Source organism: Lepidochelys kempii, chromosome 15 (genome assembly GCF_965140265.1).
Source record: "Lepidochelys kempii isolate rLepKem1 chromosome 15, rLepKem1.hap2, whole genome shotgun sequence".
Lineage (NCBI taxonomy): Eukaryota > Metazoa > Chordata > Testudines > Cheloniidae > Lepidochelys > Lepidochelys kempii.
Genome location: NC_133270.1, coordinates 788,690 through 809,271, shown reverse-complemented (window position 1 = coordinate 809,271; position 20,582 = coordinate 788,690). Strand labels below are relative to the sequence as shown.

General features: G+C 52.0%; 1 protein-coding gene across 4 annotated transcripts in view; it reads right to left on the bottom strand.

Moving 5' to 3' along the window:
* The window catches only part of CASTOR1 (cytosolic arginine sensor for mTORC1 subunit 1), a 45,474-nt gene extending 25,226 nt beyond the window's left edge, over nt 1-20,248 (bottom strand). The window contains exons 1-3 of one of the 4 annotated variants that reach the window (XM_073313608.1): nt 18,189-18,259; nt 9,984-10,172; nt 9,616-9,850 (exon numbers count right to left, since the gene is read on the bottom strand). In XM_073313608.1, the coding sequence (XP_073169709.1) occupies nt 9,616-9,631 (16 nt within the window). In that variant the 5' untranslated portion in view covers nt 9,632-9,850; nt 9,984-10,172; nt 18,189-18,259. Of the gene's footprint in view, nt 1-9,615; nt 9,953-9,983; nt 10,173-18,188; nt 18,260-20,021 lie in introns of those variants that run through there. The other 3 variants (XM_073313607.1, XM_073313610.1, XM_073313609.1) reach the window with 3 other exon arrangements.
* Nucleotides 20,249-20,582: the final 334 nt, after the last annotated feature.

The following is a 20,582-nucleotide window of genomic DNA, read 5'->3' as shown; positions in this document are numbered from 1 at the left end:
AGCTCCCACGTAGATGGGAACCTGCCCAAGAAAGTTATTCTGCTACAGCCCGGATCTCACCTGCCCAAGGTTAACAGCGCTCCTCCGTTAGAGCGAAAGGCCAACTACAAACCTTCACTGGGGAGAACAGAACTGCTGAGCAATGCCATCTGGGACAGCAGTGACTGGCAGAGTCAGCCAGGGGCTGGGACAGCCAAGGTCAGCAATGGATGCCGGCTTTGCAAGGGTGAGAATTTCTCCAACTTGACCAAGTGAGCTGGTCTGGCCAAACCATGCAGAAGGAGTGTGGGACAAAGACATTCAGTGACAGATGGGTCAAGCTGTCACTTTGCATCAAGAGCAGCATCAGGGTTAGCAGTGAAGCTCTAATTGTAACTGAGCTGAGAACAGAAACATCACGCCTAAGAACTCGAGATATTGCATCAGATCAGGGGAAGAAAGGAAGCAGTGTGTTGGATCTCAGCAATACAGTTAGACTGTGAATAGACGTGGCAACTCAAGTGGTGATTGGAAGAGAGAGAAGAATTTAGTTACCTGTTGATGCAGGGCTCCTTAAGCAGCAAAAGAAACATCAAAGCTGAGCTCTCCAGACTGATCAGAGATTGCTTGTCTGACGACAGCTGACCAAAAGGAATACAGTATAAAAGCTTTGGTGGATCAGATTCAGTCCAGACCTTCAGAGGGTTTCTCCAAGCCATAGCGGTTAATGATGGACCAGAGATTCTCAAACTATGGTCCGCGGATAGTTCCCTCCAAGGTGCGCATCTGGGCGGCTGCACACCAGAGAATGAAGGGCCACCCCCCTAATTAGTGGAGCCGTGCAGGCCTCCAGATTAGGCCTCACCAATGCCGAACAGAGGGGAACGATCATGTCCCTTGATCTGCTGGCAATGCTCCTACGTATACAGCCCAAAATGCTGTTAGCCTTCTTGGCAACAAGGGCACACTGCTGACTCATATCCAGCTTCTCGTCCACTGTAACCCCTTGGTCCTTTTCTGCAGAACTGCTGCCGAGCCATTCGGTCCCTAGTCTGTAGCGGTGCATGGGATTCTTCTTTCCTAAGTGAAGGACTCTGCACTTGTCCTTGTTGAAGCTCGTCTGATTTCTTTTGGCCCAATCCTCCGATTTGTCTAGGTCCCTCTGTATCCTATCCCTACCCTCCAGCGTATCTACCTCTCCTCCCAGTTTAGTGTCATCTGCAAACTTGCAGAGAGTGCAATCCACACCATCCTCCAGATCATTAATGAAGATATTGAACAAAACCGGCCCCAGGACTGACCCTTGGGGCACTCTGCTTGATACCGGCTGCCAACTACGCATGGAGCCATTGATCACTACCCGTTCAGCCCGACAATCTAGCCAGCTTTCTATCCACCTTATAGTCCATTCATCCAGATCATACCTCTTTAACTTGCTGACAAGAATACCGTGGGAGAACATGTCAAAAGCTTTGCTAAAGTCAAGGAATAACATGTTCACTGCTTTCCCCGCATCCACAGAGCCAGTTGTCTCATCATAGAAGGCAATTAGATTAGTCAGGCATGACTTGCCCTTGATGAATCCATGCTGACTGTTCCTGATCACTTTCCTCTCATGCAAGTGCTTCAGAATTGATTCCTTGAGGACCTGCTCCATGATTTTTCCAGGGACTGAGGTGAGGCTGACTGGCCTGTAGTTCCCAGGATCCTCCTCGTCCCCTTTTTTAAAGATGGGCACTACATTAGCCTTTTTCCAGTTATCCAGGACCTCCCCCGATCGCCGTGAGTTTTCAAAGATAATGTCCAATGGCTCTGCAATCACATCTGCCAACTCCTTTAGTACCCTCGGATGCAGCGCTTCCAGCTCCATGGACTTGTGCTTGTCCAGCTTTTTAAAATAGTCCTGAACCACCACTTTCTTCACAGAGGGCTGGTCACCTCCTCCCCATGCTGTGCTGCCCAGTGCAGTAGTCTGGGAGCTGACCTTGTTCGTGAAGATAGAGGCAAAAAAAGCATTGAGTACATTAGCTTTTTCCACATCCTCTGTCACTACGTTGCCTCCCCCATTCAGTAAGGCACCCACACTTTGCTGACCTCCTTCTTGTTGCTAACATACCTGTAGAAACCCTTCTTGTTACTCTTAACATCTCTTGCTAGCTGCAACTCCAGGTGTGATTTGGCCTTCCTGATTTCACTCCTGCATGCCTGAGCAATATTTTTATACTCCTCCCTGGTCGTTTGTCCAATCTTCCACTTCTTAAACACATAAAAGAAGCTTACAAGATCAGCAAGGATTTCACTGTTAAGCCAAGCTGGTCGCCTGCCATATTTACTATTCTTTCTACACATCAGGATGGTTTGTTCCTATAACCTCAATAAGGATTCTTTAAAATACAGCCAGCTCTCCTGGACTCCTTTCCCCCTCATGTTATTCTCCCGGGGATCCTGCCCATCAGCTCCCTGAGGGAGTCAAAGTCTGCTTTTCTGAAGTCCAGGGTCCGTATTCTGCTGCTCTCCTTTCTTCCTTGTGTCAGGATCCTGAACTCGACCATCTCATAGTCACTGCCTCCCAGGTTCCATCCACTTTTGCTTCCCCTACCAATTCTTCCCGGTTTGTGAGCAGCAGGTCAAGAAGAGCTCTGCCCCTCGTTGGTTCCTCCAGCACTTGCACCAGGAAATTGTCCCTACACTTTCCAAAAACTTCCTGGATTGTCTGTGCACCGCTGTATTGCTCTCCCAGCAGATATCAGGATGATTGAAGTCGCCCATGAGAACCAGAGCATGCGATCTAGTAGCTTCTACTACTTGCCGGAAGAAAGCCTCGTCCATCTCACCCCCCTGGTCCGGTGGTCTATAGCAGACTCCCACCACGACACCACCCTTGTTGCTCACACTTCTAAACTTAATCCAGAGACTCTCAGGTTTTTCTGCAGTTTCATACCAGAGCTCTGAGCAGTCATACTGCTCCCTTACATACAGTGCAACTCCCCCACCTTTTCTGCCCTGCCTGTCCTTCCTGAACAGTTTATAACCATCCATGACAGTACTCCAGTCATGTGAGTTATCCCACCAAGTCTCTGTTATTCCAATCACATTATAATTCCTTGACTTTGCCAGGATTTCCAGTTCTCCCTGCTTGTTTCCCAGGCTTCTCGCATTTGTGTATAGGCATTAAGATCATAGAATCATAGAATATCAGGGTTGGAAGGGACCTCAGGAGGTCATCTAGTCCAACCCCCTGCTCAAAGCAGGGCCAATCCCCAATTAAATCATCCCAGCCAGGCTTTGTCAAGCCTGACCTTAAAAACTTCTAAGGAAGGAGATTCTACCACCTCCCTAGGTAACGCATTCCAGTGCTTCACCACCCTCCTAGTGAAAAAGTTTTTCCTAATATCCAACCTAAACCTCCCCCACTGCAACTTGAGACCATTACTCCTTGTCCTGTCCTCTTCTACCACTGAGAATAGTCTAGAACCATCCTCTCTGGAACCACCTCTCAGGTAGTTGAAAGCAGCTATCAAATCCTCCCTCATTCTTCTCTTCTGCAGACTAAACAATCCCAGTTCCCTCAGCCTCTCCTCATAAGTCATGTGTTCCAGACCCCTAATCATTTTTGTTGCCCTTCGCTGGACTCTCTCCAATTTATCCACACCCTTCTTGTAGTGTGGGGCCCTAAACTGGACACAGTACTCCCAGATGAGGCCTCACCAATGTCGAATAGAGGGGGATGATCACATCCCTCGATCTGCTCACTATGCCCCTACTTATACATCCCAAAATGCCATTGGCCTTCTTGGCAACAAGGGCACACTGCTGACTCATATCCAGCTTCTCGTCTACTGTCACCCCTAGGTCCTTTTCCGCAGAATTGCTGCCTAGCCATTCAGTCCCTAGTCTGTGCATTGGATTCTTCCGTCCTAAGTGCAGGACCCTGCACTTATCCTTATTGAACTTCATCAGATTTCTTTTGGCCCAATCCTCCAATTTGTCTAGGTCCCTCTGTATCCTATCCCTGCCCTTCAGCGTATCTACCACTCCTCCCAGTTTAGTATCATCCGCAAATTTGCTGCGAGTGCAATCCACACCATCCTCCAGATCATTTATGAAGATATTGAACAAAACCAGCCCCAGGACCGACCCCTGGGACACTCCACTTGACACCGGCTGCCAACTAGACATGGAGCCATTGATCACTATCCGTTGAGCCCGACAATCTAGCCAACTTTCTACTCACCTTATAGTGCCCAGCCCATACTTCTTTAACTTGCTGACAAGAATACTGTGGGAGACCGTGTCAAAAGCTTTGCTAAAGTCAAGATACAATACATCCACTGCTTTCCCTTTATCCACAGAACCAGTAATCTCATCATAGAAGGCGATTAGATTAGTCAGGCATGACTTTCCCTTGGTGAATCCATGCTGACTGTTCCTGATCACTTTCCTCTCATGTAAGTGCTTCAGGATTGATTCTTTGAGGACCTGCTCCATGATTTTTCCAGGGACTGAAGTGAGGCTCACTGGCCTGTAGTTCCCAGGATCCTCCTTCTTCCCTTTTTTAAAGATTGGCACTACATTAGCCTTTTTCCAGTCATCTGGGACTTCCCCCGTTCTCCACGAGTTTTCAAAGATAATGGCCAATGGCTCTGCAATCACAGCCGCCAATTCCTTTTAGCACTCTCGGATGCAACTCGTCCGGCCCCATGCACTTGTGCACGTCCAGCTTTTCTAAATAGTCCCTAACCACCTCTTTCTCCATAGAGGGCTGGCCATCTATTCCCCATGTTGTGATGCCCAGCGCAGCAGTCTGGGAGCTGACCTTGTTAGTGAAGACAGAGGCAAAAAAAGCATTGAGTACATTAGCTTTTTCCACATCCTCTGTCACTAGGTTGCCTCCTTCATTCATTAAGGGGCCCACACTTTCCTTGGCTTTCTTCTTGTTGCCAGCAAGATAACTTGCTGTTTGTCCTGCTTTCTTCATATGAGGCACGAGCCCTCCCTTCTTGCGCTCTCCTGCTCGTGCTTCCTCCTGGTATCCCACTTACCTCAGGGCTTTGGTCTCTTTCCCCCGGTGAACCTAGTTTAAAGCCCTCCTCACCAGGTTAGCCAGCCTGCTTCCAAAGATGCTCTTCCCTCTCTTCATTAGGTGGAGCCCATCTCTGCCTAGCACTCCTCCTTCTTGGAACACCATCCCCTGGTCAAAGAACCCAAAGCCTTCTCTCCGACACCACCTGCGTAGCCATTCGTTGACTTCCACGATTCGACGGTCTCTACCCTGGTCTTTTCCTTCCACGGGGAGGATGGACGAGAACACCACTTGCGCCTCAAACTCCTTTATCCTTCTTCCCAGAGCCATGTAGTCTGCAGTGATCCGCTCAAGGTCATCTTGGCAGTATCATTGGTGCCCACGTGGAGAAGCAGGAAGGGGCAGCGATCTGAGGACTTTAAGAGTCTCGGCAGGCTCTCAGTCGCATTGTGAATCCTACTTCCTGGAAAGCAGCAGACTTCTCGGTTTTCCCGGTTGGGACGGCAGATAGATGACTCAGTCCCCCTGAGGAGAGATTCCCCGACCACCACCACCCGCCTCCTTCTTTTGGGAGTGGTGGTCATGGAACCCCCATCCCTAGGACAGGGCATCTCATGCCTTCTAATCGGTGAAGTCTCCTTCTGCTCCCTTCCCACAAATGTATCATCTAGTCCACTCTCCGCATTAGTACCTGTGGCGAGAACATGAAAACGGTTTCTCACCTGTATCTGCATTGCTGATACATGGATCCTCCCCTTTCTTCTTCTGGAAGTCACATGCTGCCAAATTTCTTCACCATTCTTCGGTCCCCAATGCACAGCCTGCTCTGATTTAACAACTGTTAAAGTGAAACTTAGCACCGAGACCTGCCTTACCTCAGGTGAGCACAGACCTCCATTAAGCCAGTCCTACATTCATCATTTGGACCAGTGCAGGCTTAGGGTGGCCACTCTCACCTTTCTGGAACACCAGACATTTTTGCAAAGCATGACGCCACACATACTGCATGCAAGATCACACCACCCAGAGGTGCCAATTGGAGGAGCACACCACTTCACTCCCGCCAGCACGACCTTGTATGCAAGGTCACACTGGTGGGGGCAGAGCACACATTCACTAGGGTGTCCCTGGTTCGATTTGGTCTCAGCATCGGATAGGGGACAAGCCCCACAGAAGAACACCGTTCAGCTGATAACCAGATGAATGGCCTCTCCACGCAGACATGAGGATTTACAAAGACAAAGGAACCCTAAAATGTTTCTGACTATGGACCCCCTGGGGTAAGACAACAGTGCGTAACTGTGCAAGAGAAGAGAGCACAAGATTTTATCCATTACGAAGGAGATTCTGCCAGCCGGGGTGTCTCATGAAAGGTAGATCCCAGCTTTCTGGACTGGGCAAGCACTGTCAGAACCAAGCCTTGGGTGACAGATACCTTAGGCCGGAAAATAACTTGATAAGTATAGGTGCTTTATGGTTTTCCTTTACCTGTAACCTTGTTTCCAAACTCTTATATCTGAATCAGTTAAATAAACTTCACTTTGGTTTTACTATAGACCTGTATGAGTGCCTATATGCTAAGGAGAGCGTGGAATGGAGGTGAAATCAGTGAACTGGCGTGCCTCCACGAAGACAGCCGATCAGCGTACATTGCAGGCATCCAGAAGGGACTAGGCACTTGAGTAACAAGGTACACTATGCTAACTGCTAGCCCGCAGAGGGAAAAGGTGGGGCTCACAGAGCCCAGAGCAGAGAGCCCTGTGTTGCAAGCAGCTAATGGCTGGGGAGAGTTCCTCTCATGGGCACAGACAGGGCTCCCTCCTGCTGTAGTAGGGATTTACCCCAGACACCCCAGGTAATCCTGAAAGGTGCCAGAGAGAAAGAAAGCAGGTGAATGCATCGTGATACATGGCATGAGAGAAGCTAAAAAACAGCTGTGTTCCCCAGGCAAAGCAGACAGTCGGTTCTTCAGTTATGATTTCCTCGTTAGCCTCTTTCATCACATACAGGAATTACTGGCATTTGTTTTGTAATAACATCTGGCATTGAAAAGCTCACCACAGTTTCTCTGCTATAATGTTACCTTGTATTTAAGGCTAGCTGTGTAGGAGGGTGTGAATGCAGAGTGATCTTTCCTGAGCCAGGTAACAAGCAAGGTAACTGACATCCTGGTTACTGATCCTGGGTAAGGAGCGGGGCTTGGGTGCTGATTAACTCTTTGGACAGGTCTTCACATACAGTGCTGTGTCCTGTCCGCGTAGTTAATACGCCTCCCCGAGACAGCTCGAGTGACAGAACTCTCCTGTCAACATAGTGCTCTCTCCACGGGGGGTTATGCCTTCTCTAGAACCATGTTGCTCAGGGTGTGGATTTTTCACACCCTGAGCAATGCAGTTATACTGATATAGGTCTGTAGGGCTACTAGCGAAGGCCAAGTCTACAACACTGGGCTCTAGTGACACTTCCCTCCTGCGGGTTACATAACCCACCCCAGCAGAGCGTGGGCATCCACTTCTAGCGGCTTTATCTCAAGCGCCAGAGGTGTATGTTTTGGTATTGAAGGTCCCAGGGTCAAACCCTGACAACCGAAACAAAAGGGTTGTTACAGCAACTTGGCCACACTGCACCTATGTGGCATTTGCCATTCCAGCTCCTTTTAAAGACCTAGCTCAGTGATACTGGGCAGGCTTTATCTACACTGAGACAATCCCCACTAGTAGAATTACTATGTAGCGATGTAGTTATGCCAGTCCTGTGACAGGTATGTGTCATACAGTCACTTCAGTACTTCACACCAGCAGGTCACCTGTGTAAACTGCAAGACATGAGCTCCCCTGATCCATAAACCTGGAAATCCTGGGCGCCCCATCATCTCAGGCATTGGCACCCTGACAGCAGGATTGTCTGGCTATGTAGACTCCCTCCTCAGGCCCTGCGCTACCTGCACTCCCAGCTACCTTCGAGACACCACTGACTTCCTGAGGAAACTTCAATCCATCGGTGATCTTCCTGATAACACCATCCTGGCCACTATGGATGTAGAAGCCCTCTACACCAACATTCCACACAAAGATGGACTACAAGCCGTCAGGAACACTATCCCCGATAATGTCATGGCTAACCTGGTGGCTGAACTTTGTGACTTTGTCCTCACTCACAACTATTTCACACTTGGGGACAATGTATACTGCTGTGGGTACCCGCATGGCGCCACAGTATGCCAACATTTTTATGGCTGACTTAGAACAACGCTTCCTCAGCTCTCGTCCCCTAATGCCCCTACTCTACTTGCGCTATATTGATGACATCATCATCTGGACCCATGGAAAAGAAGCCCTTGAGGAATTCCACCATGATTTCAACAATTTCCTTCCCACCATCAACCTCAGCCTGGTCCAGTCCACACAAGAGATCCACTTCCTGGAAACTACAGTGCTAATAAACAATGGTCACATAAACACCACCCTATACCGGAAACCTACTGACCGCTATTCCTACCTACATGCCTCCAGCTTTCACCCTGACCACGCCACACGATCCACTGTCTACAGCCAAGCTCTTCGATACAACCGCATTTGCTCCAACCCCTCAGACAGAGGCAAACACCTACAAGATCTCTATCAAGCATTCTTACAATTACAATACCCACCTGCAGAAGTGAAGAAACAGATTGATAGAGCCAGAAGAGTTCCCAGAAGTCACCTACTACAGGACAGGCCTAACAAAGAAAATAACAGAACACCACTAGCCGTCACCTTCAGCCCCCAACTAAAACCCCTCCAATGCATTATTAAGGATCTACAACCTATCCTGAAGGATGACCTAACACTCTCACAAATCTTGGGAGACAGGCCAGTCCTTGCCTACAGACAGCCCCGCAACCTGAAGCAAATACTCACCAGCAACCACATACCACACAACAGAACCACTAACCCAGGAACCTATCCTTGCAACGAAGCCCGTTGCCAACTGTGCCCACATATCTATTCAGGGGACACCATCATAGGGCCTAATCACATCAGCCACGCTATCAGAGGCTCGTTCACCTGCACATCCACCAATGTGATATGCCATCATGTGCCAGCAATGCCCCTCTGCCATGTACATTGGTCAAACTGGACAGTCTCTACATAAAAGAATCAATGGACACAAATCAGATGTCAAGAATTATAACATTCATAAACCAGTCGGAGAACACTTCAATCTCTCTGGTCAGGCGATTACAGACATGAAAGTTGCGATATTACAACCGAAAAACTTCAAAACCAGACTCCAGCGAGAGACTGTTGAATTGGAATTAATTTGCAAATTGGATACAATTAACTTAGGTTACCTTGCATAATGACTTAGCCACTCCCAGTCTCTATTCAAGCCTATTTCCCCTTGTTTTTTCCTCCCCTCCTCCCCCCCCCCCCCCCCCGACGTTCTTGTTAAACCCTGGATTTGTGCTGGAAATGGCCCACCTTGATTATCATACACATTTGTAAGGGGAGTGATCACTTTAGATAAGCTATTACCAGCAGGAGAGTAGGGTGTGGGGGGAAAGAAAACCTTTTGTAGTGGTAAACACCCATTTTTTCCATGGTTTGTGTGTATATAAAGATCTTATGTACTTTCCACAGTATGCATCCGATGAAGTGAGCTGTAGCATCCGATGAAGTGAGCTGTAGCTCACGAAAGCTTATGCTCTAATTTTTGTCTCTAAGGTGCCACAAGTCCTCCTTTTCTCTTTGCGAATACAGACTAACACGGCTGCTACTCTGAAACCTGACCCCTGAGGGCTGCCACTGCTGTGATGACATCAGCATAGTTCTCCAATGGTGTGAATGTCTTTGCTGTAGACAGGGCCTAGGTTAAATAGATCACAAAATTCACAGAATCGTCAACAGGGCCAAGTGCTGTGGGAGCTTTAACTGAACATTTCTTGGCTGATTTTAAGCTTTGCAGCCTCCACACTACTAGTGCAGCGTTTGACCTTTACCAGGCATTCTGCTTCTTGCCAACTCTCTTCACCGTGTCCGCATGTGCTGGCTTTACATCACCTCACCAAGGCGCTTTGCTCTGTTGAAGTTACAGCTCAGGAGGAAGAGGGAGCAATTCAGCAGGGTCCAGCATGCTGCTCTCAGATCTATTGTTCTACGTTTCCTGCCCTCCCCAGGGTTATTGTGTCCTATGTATAAACATGTATCAATGAACAATGCATTAAAACCAGCTTTTAACTTCTAACTGGTTGTTACAGTACAACTCACAATAGAGATCTGGCTGTGAAGCTCTTTGTGTTCACAGCCCAAAATGATTTCACTGAATTACTTCCCACCCCCTGCCCTGAAGGGACAGATTCCAAATTGGCCTGAGCGACACAGGGCAGCTCTAAGGTGCCACAAGTCCTCCTTTTCTTTTTGCGAATACAGACTAACACGGCTGCTACTCTGAAACAGGGCAGCTTGTAATGGATTAGAAGCTAAGTGACCACCCGACCCTCAGCTACTATAGAAGGACCAGTGCCACTGATAGATCCACCAGACCCAATCTAGTGCCATGCTGCAGCTGAAAGAAGCAGGGAACTTGAGTTCAGCTTCCAGGCCAGTGACCCTCCTGGGCCAGATCCAACAAGGTAAGACATTCATTTTAGTCTCTGCCAGCCTGTGCTGTCCTGCAACAGGAAGATGCAGGAGTAGGAAGTCAGAAACAGACCCAGATTGGGAAGCACAAATCAGAGGCCTCGTTCTCCAAGCATACATGCACACCAGGTGCAGGAAAGGGCTAGGTTAGCTTTAGGCTGCATCATGCATGTACCTGGCAAGAGTTGTGCAGATATATAGCACACACAATTCCAGTAATACGGTCCCTTCCCAACTCCTCTGACAAGCACTGAGTGAGAGGTAGAAATCCATATATAGGAATGAATTCCCTTCTGCCGCCACCATTTTTTGGAGTGGGAGACAAGGGAACCCTACAAAAGTACACGAAAGGGATTTGGATTTGTGCTTGCTCGTATAATATGCTAACCGAGAAGGAACGGAAGCTTCTCTTTCTGGAGCTAGTTTCACCAGCACAGAACCCATGTGTCGCAGACAGAGGGCCAGTGAAGGGCTCGGCACTGCAGAACAACCCCATCAGGTCAGAGCAGTGGTTTTTAAACTTTTTTTTTGGCGACCCAGCTGAAGAAAATTGTTGATGCCTACTACCCAACAGAGCTGGAGAGGAGGGGTTTGGGGTGTGGGAGGGGCTCAGAGCTGGGGCAGAGGGTTGTGGTGCAGGGGGTCATAGGCGCTGACTCTGTGGGTGCTCTGGGGCTGGAGCACCCATGGGGAAAAATTAGTGTGTGCTCTGCACCCACCGGCAGCCAAGCTTCCCTCACCCCCTGCCCCACCTCCTCCTCCCACTCCCCTGAGTGTGCTGCGTCCCTGCTCCTCCACCCACCTCCCAGTGCCTCCAGCCCCGTGGCCACCAAACAGCTGTTTGGTAGCACGCTCCAGGAGGGAGGGGGAGGAGGCAGGGAAGAGGTGGGGCCGGGGCAGGGATTTGGGGAAGGAGTTAGAATAGGGGCAGGGACGGGGCGGAGTTGGGGTGGGGACTTTGGGGAAGGGGTGGGAAGAGGCAGGGCAGGGGCGGGGCTGCATGGAAGGGGTGGAGTGGGGGCCAAGCACCCATGGAAAGGAGGGGAAGTCGGTGCCTATGGCAGGGGTGAGGGCTGCAGGGTGAGGCCAGGGATGAGGGACTTGGGGTGCAGGAGGGGGCTCCAGGTTTGAGGAGGCTCAGGGCTGGGACAGGGGCTTGGGGTGCGGGAGGGGGTCAGGGCAGGGGGTGCAGGCTCTGGGGTGGGGCAAGGATGAGGGGTTGGGGTGCGGGAGGGGGTCAGGGCAGGGGGTGCAGGCTCTGGGGTGGGGCAAGGATGAGGGGTTTGGGGTGCAGGTGGGGCTCCAGGTTTGGGGGGGGCTCAGGGCTGGGGCAGAGGATTGGGGCATGGGGTTACCTCAGGTGGCTCCAGGTCATCAGGGGTGCTAAGTCAGGCTTTCTGCCTGTCCTGCCACAACAGACCACGCTACGCCCCGGAAGTGGCCAGCAGCAGGTCCGGTTCCCAGGGGCTCTTGCCCGCAGGCACCACCCCCCGAGCTCCCAATGGCCAGGAACTGGCCAATGGGAGTGCAGAGCCGGTGCTTGAGGCGGGGTAGCGTGCAGAGCTGGACCTGTTGCTGGCTGCTCCGCCCCGGCCTAGGAGCTGGACCTGTTGCTGGCTGCTTCCAGGGTGCAGCGCGGTGTTAGAACAGGGAAGGACTAGCCTGCCTTAGCTGGGCAGAACCGCTGACAGGACTCTTAACAGCCCTGTTGGTTGCGCTGACCAGAGGCGCCATGACCCAGTGCCTTACGTGCTGTGACCCAGTACTGGATCGCGACCTGCAGTTTGAAAACTACTGGGTTAGAGTAGGGACAGCCCTGTACTGAATGGCGAATTGATTGCAGTGCGGGAGGTCTAGGCTGGATATTAGGAAAAACTATTTCCCTAGGACGGTGGTGAAGCACTGGGATGGGTTACTTAGGGAAGTGGTGGAATCTCCATCCTTAGAGGTTTTTAAGGTCAGGCTTGACAAAGCCCTGGCTGGGAGGATTTAATTCAAGGTTATCTCAAGTGCTTATATACGAATGCACAAAGCCTTGGAAACAAGCAGGGAGAACTGGAGGTCCTGGTGACGTCAAGGAATTATGACGTGATTGGAATAACAGAGACTTGGTGGGATAACTCACATGACTGGAGTACTGTCATGGATAGTTATAAACTGTTCAGGAAGGACAGGCAGGGCAGAAAAGGTGGGGGAGTAGCACTGCATGTAAGGGAGCAGTATGACTGCTCAGAGCTCTGGTACGAAACTGTAGAAAAACCTGAGTGTCTCTGGATTAAGTTTAGAAGTGTGAGCAACAGGAGTGATGTAGTGGTGGGAGTCTGCTATAGACCACCAGACCAGGGGGATGAGGTAGATGAGGCTTTCTTCCGGCAGCTCACGGAAGCTACTAGATCGCATGCCCCGATTGTCATGGGTGACTTTAATTTTCCTGATATCTGCTGGGAGAGCAATACAGCGGTGCATAGACAATCCAAGAAGTTTTTGGAAAGCGTAGGGAACAATTTCCTGGCGCAAGTGCTAGAGGAGCCAACTGGGGGGGAGCTTTTCTTGACCTGCTGCTCACAAACTGGGTAGAATTAGTGGGGGAAGCAAAAGTGGATGGGAATCTGGGAGGCAGTGACCATGAGTTGGTTGAGTTCAGGATCCTGACGCAGGGAAGAAAGGTAAGCAGCAGGATACGGACCCTGGACTTCAGGAAAGCAGACTTCGACTCCCTCAGGGAACGGATGGCCAGGATCCCCTGGGGGACTAACATGAAGGGGAAAGGAGTCCAGGAGAGCTGGCTGTATTTCAAGGAATCCCTGTTGAGGTTACAGGGACAAACCATCCAGATGAGTCAAAAGAATAGTAAATATGGCAGGCGACCAGCTTGGCTTAATGGTGAAATCCTAGCGGATCTTAAACATAAAGAAGCTTACAAGAAGTGGAAGGTTGGACATATGACCAGGGAAGAGTATAAAAATATTGCTCGGGCATGTAGGAATGAAATCAGGAGGGCCAAATCGCTCCTGGAGCTGCAGCTAGCGAGAGATGTTAAGAGTAACAAGAAGGGTTTCTTCAGGTATGTTGGCAACAAGAAGAAAGCCAAGGAAAGCGTGGGCCCCTTACTGAATGAGGGAGGCAACCTAGTGACAGAGGATGTGGAAAAAGCTAATGTACTCAATGCTTTTTTTGCCTCTGTTTTCACTAACAAGGTCAGCTCCCAGACTGCTGCGCTGGGCATCACAAAATGCGGAAGAGATGGCCAGCCCTCTGTGGAGAAAGAGGTGGTTAGGGACTATTTAGAAAAGCTGGACGTGCACAAGTCCATGGGGCCGGACGAGTTGCATCCGAGAGTGCTGAAGGAATTGGCGGCTGTGATTGCAGAGCCATTGGCCATTATCTTTGAAAACTCATGGCGAACGGGGGAAGTCCCGGATGACTGGAAAAAGGCTAATGTAGTGCCAATCTTTAAAAAAGGGAAGAAGGAGGATCCTGGGAACTGCCTCACCTCAGTCCCTGGAAAAATCATGGAGCAGGTCCTCAAAGAATCAATCCTGAAGCACTTGCATGAGAAGAAGGTGATCAGGAACAGCCAGCATGGATTCACCAAGGGAAGGTCATGCCTGACTAATCTAATCGCCTTTTATGATGAGATTACTGGTTCTGTGGATGAAGGGAAAGCAGTGGATGTATTGTTTCTTGACTTTAGCAAAGCTTTTGACACGGTCTCCCACAGTATTCTTGTCAGCAAGTTAAGGAAGTATGGGCTGGATGAATGCACTATAAGGTGGGTAGAAAGCTGGCTAGATTGTCAGGCTCAACGGGTAGTAATCAATGGCTCCATGTCTAGTTGGCAGCCGGTGTCAAGTGGAGTGCCCCAGGGGTCGGTCCTGGGGCCGGTTTTGTTCAACATCTTCATAAATGATCTGGAGGATGGTGTGGATTGCACTCGCAGCAAATTTGCAGATGATACTAAACTGGGAGGAGTGGTAGATACGCTGGAGGGGAGGGATAGGATACAGAGGGACCTAGACAAATTGGAGGATTGGGCCAAAAGAAATCTGATGAGGTTCAATAAGGATAAGTGCAGGGTCCTGCACTTAGGACGGAAGAATCCAATGCACCGCTACAGACTAGGGGCCGAATGGCTAGGCAGCAGTTCTGCGGAAAAGGACCTAGGGGTGACAGTGGATGAGAAGCTGGATATGAGTCAGCATTGTGCCCTTGTTGCCAAGAAGGCCAATGGCATTTTGGGATGTATAAGTAGGGGCATAGCGAGCAGATCGAGGGACGTGATCGTTCCCCTCTGTTCGACATTGGTGAGGCCTCATCTGGAGTACTGTGTCCAGTTTTAGGCCCCACACTACAAGAAGGATGTGGATAAATTGGAGAGAGTCCAGCGAAGGGCAACAAAAATGATTAGGGGTCTAGAACACATGACTTATTTGGAGAGGCTGAGGGAGCTGGGATTGTTTAGTCTGCAGAAGAAAAGAATGAGGGGGGATTTGATAGCTGCTTTCAACTACCTGAAAGGGGGTTCCAAAGAGGATGGTTCTAGACTATTCTCAATGGTAGCAGATGACAGAACGAGGAGTAATGGTCTCAAGTTGCCGGGGGGGGGGGGGGGGGAGGTTTAGATTGTATCTTAGGAAAAACTTTTTCACTATGAGGGTGGTGAAACACTGGAATGCGTTACCTAGGGAGGTGGTAGAATCTCCTTCCTTAGAGGTTTTTAAGGTCAGGCTTGACAAAGCCCTGGCTGGGATGATTTAACTGGGAATTGGTCCTGCTTCGAGCAGGGGGTTGGACTAGATGACCTCCTGAGGTCTCTTCCAACCCTGATCTTCTAGGAGTCTATGATTAAACCAAATGAGAGACTCCATGGATACAGCTTCAAACTGCACCTTGTTCATTTATTTTATGCAGCCTGTCTGGCATCAAAGGTACAGAACCACCACCATTTACTTTCAGATAGAACGGTTAGTACAAGGAAGAAGGTATTACCCCTAAATCTGTCGTCTCTCTGCTTCATTGAAGACTCCCTGAACTCACCTCCTGCCTGCTAAATTCCCTCTAAGCCAGGGGTCGGCGACCTACGGCACGCGAGCCAATTTTTAATGGCACGCTACTGTCTGTTGGACCCGGGCAGACAGCAGCGTGCCACTAAAAATCCTGCCCGGCCCACTCTTTTCCACCCACCCACTCTCCTTGCAGGGCAGGCAAGCTTCCCCCTCCCCCCGCCTCTTCCCCCAGCGTGCTGGGTTCCTGCCCCTCCTTCTCCCCCTCCCTGTGGCCGATCAGCTTCGCTACCAGCGGGAGAGGTAAAAGCGGAGCTGCAGCGCGCTCTCTGCTCCTGGGACCTTGGGGAAGGGGGTGGAATCAGGGCATATCCCCTCCAGCCCCCGCCATGAGCCACTCAGGGCATGGGGGCTGGGAGCACCCCCACAACCCCAGCCCACACCCCCAGCCCTCTGCCCTGATCCCTGAACCCCCCAGCCCTCACCCCTGCACCCTCCTCACACATACCCAGCCCCCCCACACCCCATGCCCTGACTCTAGCACCCCCCACAGTCTCACCCCCACTGTGAGCACCAAATGGGAGCTCCTGCACCCCCCCCCATTCCTACCTGCACCCCTCGCACCAAATGGGAGCTGCCCAGGTAAGTGCTCCACACCCAAACCTCCTGCCCCAACCCTGACCCCCTCCCTCATTCTAGCTCCTGGCCAGACCCTGCACCCCAACCTGCTCCTTCACCCCCAGCCCTGTGCACTCCCACCCCCATCTCAGTGCAGAGAGAGGAAGAGAACGGGCTAGAACCAGGGAGAAGGTAGGTACACACTCTGTGTGGACAGGGCCAGGACTCCAGACCGTCAGTGGGCTGAGTGGCTCGTCCCGGCCGCCGGCCCCGCTGAGCCCCACCCCAGAGCCCGCACCCCCAACCAGAGCCCTCACCCCCCCACACCCCAATCTTCTGCCCCAGCCGAGCCCCCGTCCCACGCTCCGATCCCCTTGGCCCCACTCCCACCACATGAAATTTTGTTATGTGCACCAATATAGAGGTGATGTGTCACACGACACCTCCATATTGGTGCACATAACAAAATTCATTCTGCACATGGGCAGGAAAAATTAGAGGGAACACTGCTTCCCTGGCTTAATGCTACAGTTTTAAAGAAACAATACATACTCTTCCAGCCTTATCTATATTGTTTCATTATGCTGTAGGAATTTGGAATAGTAAGTAAGTCTTAGCAAAAGTCTACAAGCAGCAACAACTCAAGCAACCAGAGATTATTTTCACTCGAGTTCTGCTGTATGCCAGGGTGATGGATTCTTCCTAAAAGTGGAGGAGCAATGAAGCCCTCCCCACCCCCGTGAGGCCCTGCCCCCCCAGCCAAGCGGAAGCTGGAGCTGGGCCAGGAAGGACAGGCCCCTCCACCTGCCTGGGGTGGGAGGGTCTGGGAGCAGACCCTGGCAGTGTCCCTGTCCCCAGGGGTCCCCCGCCCAGGGCAGGGGGAGGTTCTGTGTCTCCCCACAGCTGCCTACATGGCTCTTACCCCAACCCGGCTCCAACTTCCGGTGTGGGCAGGGCCTCAGGGGCCAAAACACCACAGGCAGGCCATGGTAAGAGCCACCAGGGAGCCATGAACCCTCTACCTGCCCTGCGTGGGGGGACCTAGGGAGCAGGGACATGAGCCAAGGGCTGCTCTCATGACCCCCACCGCAGGCAGGTGGAGGGTCCATGGCTCCCCACAGCTGCCTGGGCTGCTCTTACGCAGGCCAGGCACCAACTTCCAGCCTGGCTCTGGGGCAGGGCCTCGGGGGGAAGAGGAGGGGCAGGAGGCTGGGCCCATGACAAAAAGTGGACAGGCCAGGCCTATCCCCCCCCACCCCCGTTCCGGCATCCCTGCTGTACACTGCACCCTCTGTAAAGCATTAAGTTGCTGCACCTTCTTGTCTACAGAAGTACGCTCGGCACGACCACCTCATAGCACGTCCCCGGCCCCTCTAGGCCAGCGGGCAAGGTCCCATGGTGAACGTGACATCAGCAGCACCCCGCAGGCTGGGAAGGTGCTGAGCAGGAGCCACATCTCCAGAAGTAGAACCCCACCCGATGTGGAAAAGCCCCACCCTCACATACCCAGGTGATGAGGGGCATTCACGCTCACTACACTAAAGCTGATTGATATTTGCATTTCCTCTTTAAATAGCAAAGCGCACCTAGCACGCAAAACGCTAACAAGCCGTCATCCAGTATTAACACGTACAGACAGCTACCGGGCCCCCAATGCACATCGACATGAGCATTCGTAACATGGACCGAGGCAAACACATTATACTGACAGACCCGTACACTAAGCCCACAGCCAGCGACAGAAATGGGGCTCTACAGAAAAATCTGCCCCGCGTCCTGCAGTTGCCCTCTTATGTAGGGTTTTCAAAGCAGCAAAGAGAAACAATGGGCCTGAACATCATTTGAATGGCAATGAAACAGGAAGCATGCGAATGCCAGAGCTGGGGGAAAGCATTGTGTCTCCATGAATTACAGCCTTAGCATGAGAGAGTGATTACACCATACCTTTAAAGCCTTCTTCATCCAGCATAAGGGTGTAGTCCTCGGGAGTCTCCGTCAAGCTGAAGAATTTGCACCTACCAACACATAATTGCATGTAATGCGCACACTGAAAGATTCTGCAGTCCTGGTTCACTTGCCACAGGCCAAGCAATTCCTCTCAGGTGAGGATAATTAAGGTACTTTTCCATGGACCTGTATGCCTTGCCCACCATTTCCCTGCTGCAAACTGGAAGGAACCGTCTATACTACACAGCAGTAGCCCAACAGGATTAGAAACATCGTGTTTCACAACAGCGCTTAGACAGGATCTCAGTTTCCTTCCATCCCATCAGGTTTAGTACTGCAAGATTACTGGCTTTGATAAAGATGCATCCAGTCTTTGAGGAGGGAGATCCAGGCTATAGCATGTCTTTATAAACCCCTCCTCATTATTATCTACAGCAGGACTTGGAAGCATTAGCACTGTTCTAGCAAGAATCAGGGTCAAACATGGCTGTAACTAACGTGACTTGACTGATCTCTGGCAAACAGCAATGCCCACAGAGAGCACCACATCCAGGGGCAGCTGGGATGCTTCGGTGGACTTGGGGTGAGAGGGAATGGTTTTAAAGAGCACACCTGAATTCAGAAGCATACTTCTCAGTGAAGAGAAGACAAGCAGCAGCAGAGTTAAGTGTTCTCATGAAGGGAGCCAGGGCTCTCTGAGCCTGGGGCAATTTCATTCACAGATACGCAAAAGATGGACCTGGGTTTTGTAGGCATATTAGGACAGGGAAATTTCCCCAGCTGCTGAATCACAAGGAAGTTTGATGCAAGCCAGAGAAGCAACAAGCGTGGCAGCAAACAGCTGCCCACTGCCAACATTCACTTGTGTTAGGAGTGAGCAATAGACCCAACTTGGAGTGAGCACAAAGCGGACTTATCCATGATTGTGTGTGAAAGTCTCAGGTAAGTGTGTCTGGCACGCACAGCCTACCAGCTTCCAAAGAGGCTATGCATTTTTGCACAGGTTAAAGTTCTATTTACATCAGTACTCATTACGCGAAGTTCCAGAGCACCAGCCTGTGAACAAGAACGTGCAAAGAGCGATCGAGCACAAGAGTGTGCATAGTTGTAAAAGCACCTTGTATTAGGAGACCAAAAAAAGCTTCTCATACTCACACTTCTAACATGTGTGCCTACCCTGGGAATGTGGGAGAAAGAAAATGTCTGAAATTTCATAGTCTCCATCTTAAAGGAAGCCAGGACTCCCTTCACCCTGGCCCAGTTTCAGCTTATCATAGAAGCAGCCTACCAAAGCAAGGAACTCCGCACATCCAGGCTGCTGGGCACTGCATCCCACCTCACCCTGCAAGCAAGGCAGCCATCCTCCTGTAAACTGCCCCAACCCGACCCACTATCGATGCCTGCCCACCTCAATCCTGGCCCCCATCTAGCTAACGCTCATCCACCCGGGATCCCGCAATTAGCTCGCTCCCACCACAATCAGAAAGAGGGCACGGGGCACCCAGAGGGAGGATTGAGGGTCTCCATCTCGCCCCATGTCCTGACTCACTGGGGGCGCCCTGCTTGCCACCCCAAATTAACCAACCCCCCGACCCCTCTCCACGCCAGCATCTCCCCCAACAGCATCTCCCCCTGAGCCCACCACGTGCCGCAGACCAAGGGCTCTCACAGCCCCGCCGCCCAGAGGCCTCTGCCCACGCCCAGGGACGCTGCCGCTTGGGAAGGGAGCGAGAGCCGAGCCCGGGGCACGGGCTCTCCATCAGCCGCCCCAGCCCGGCCGCCCCTCCGACCCCCGCGCGGGGCAGCGCAGCGCAGCCCCCGGCCCGGTACCTGCTGCGGCGGGGCAGCAGTAGCAGCTTGAGGAGCGGGTGGGTGTAGAGCCAGAGGCCGCGGCGGGCGAGGCTCAGCACCCGCACGCGGTGCTCCAGGATCTGCAGGTCCATGGCGGAGCCGCTCCGGAGCGGGCGCGGGCGAGGCCGCCTCTCCGCGCGGCTATAAACGGGCCGCCCCGCCGGGAGGAGCCCGGGGCCCGGATCCTCCCCCGACCCGGGGCCGCGCCCAGCTGCGAGCCGCGCCGCGCCGCGCCGCGCCGCCCGCGGGACCGGCCCGGCTCCGGCCCAGGGGGTCTGGGGCTGAGCCCGGGCGCTGGAAACTGGCGCCCAGCGCCGTAGCCAGCAGCCACTCCCAAACGAGCGCCACGCCTGTTCCCAGCCCGGACCCGGACTCGGGGAGCCCGGAACCCGCCGCTTCCTAATGCCCGCCCGACGCAGACCCGACCCGCAGGCTCCCAGAGCCACTGCCCCGAGCCCCGCGCTCCTTCCTCTCCTGCTCCCTGCAGCCCGGCCGCCTGAGCCGCCAGACAGGCGCAATAAAGTGTACTTTCAGCTTGCA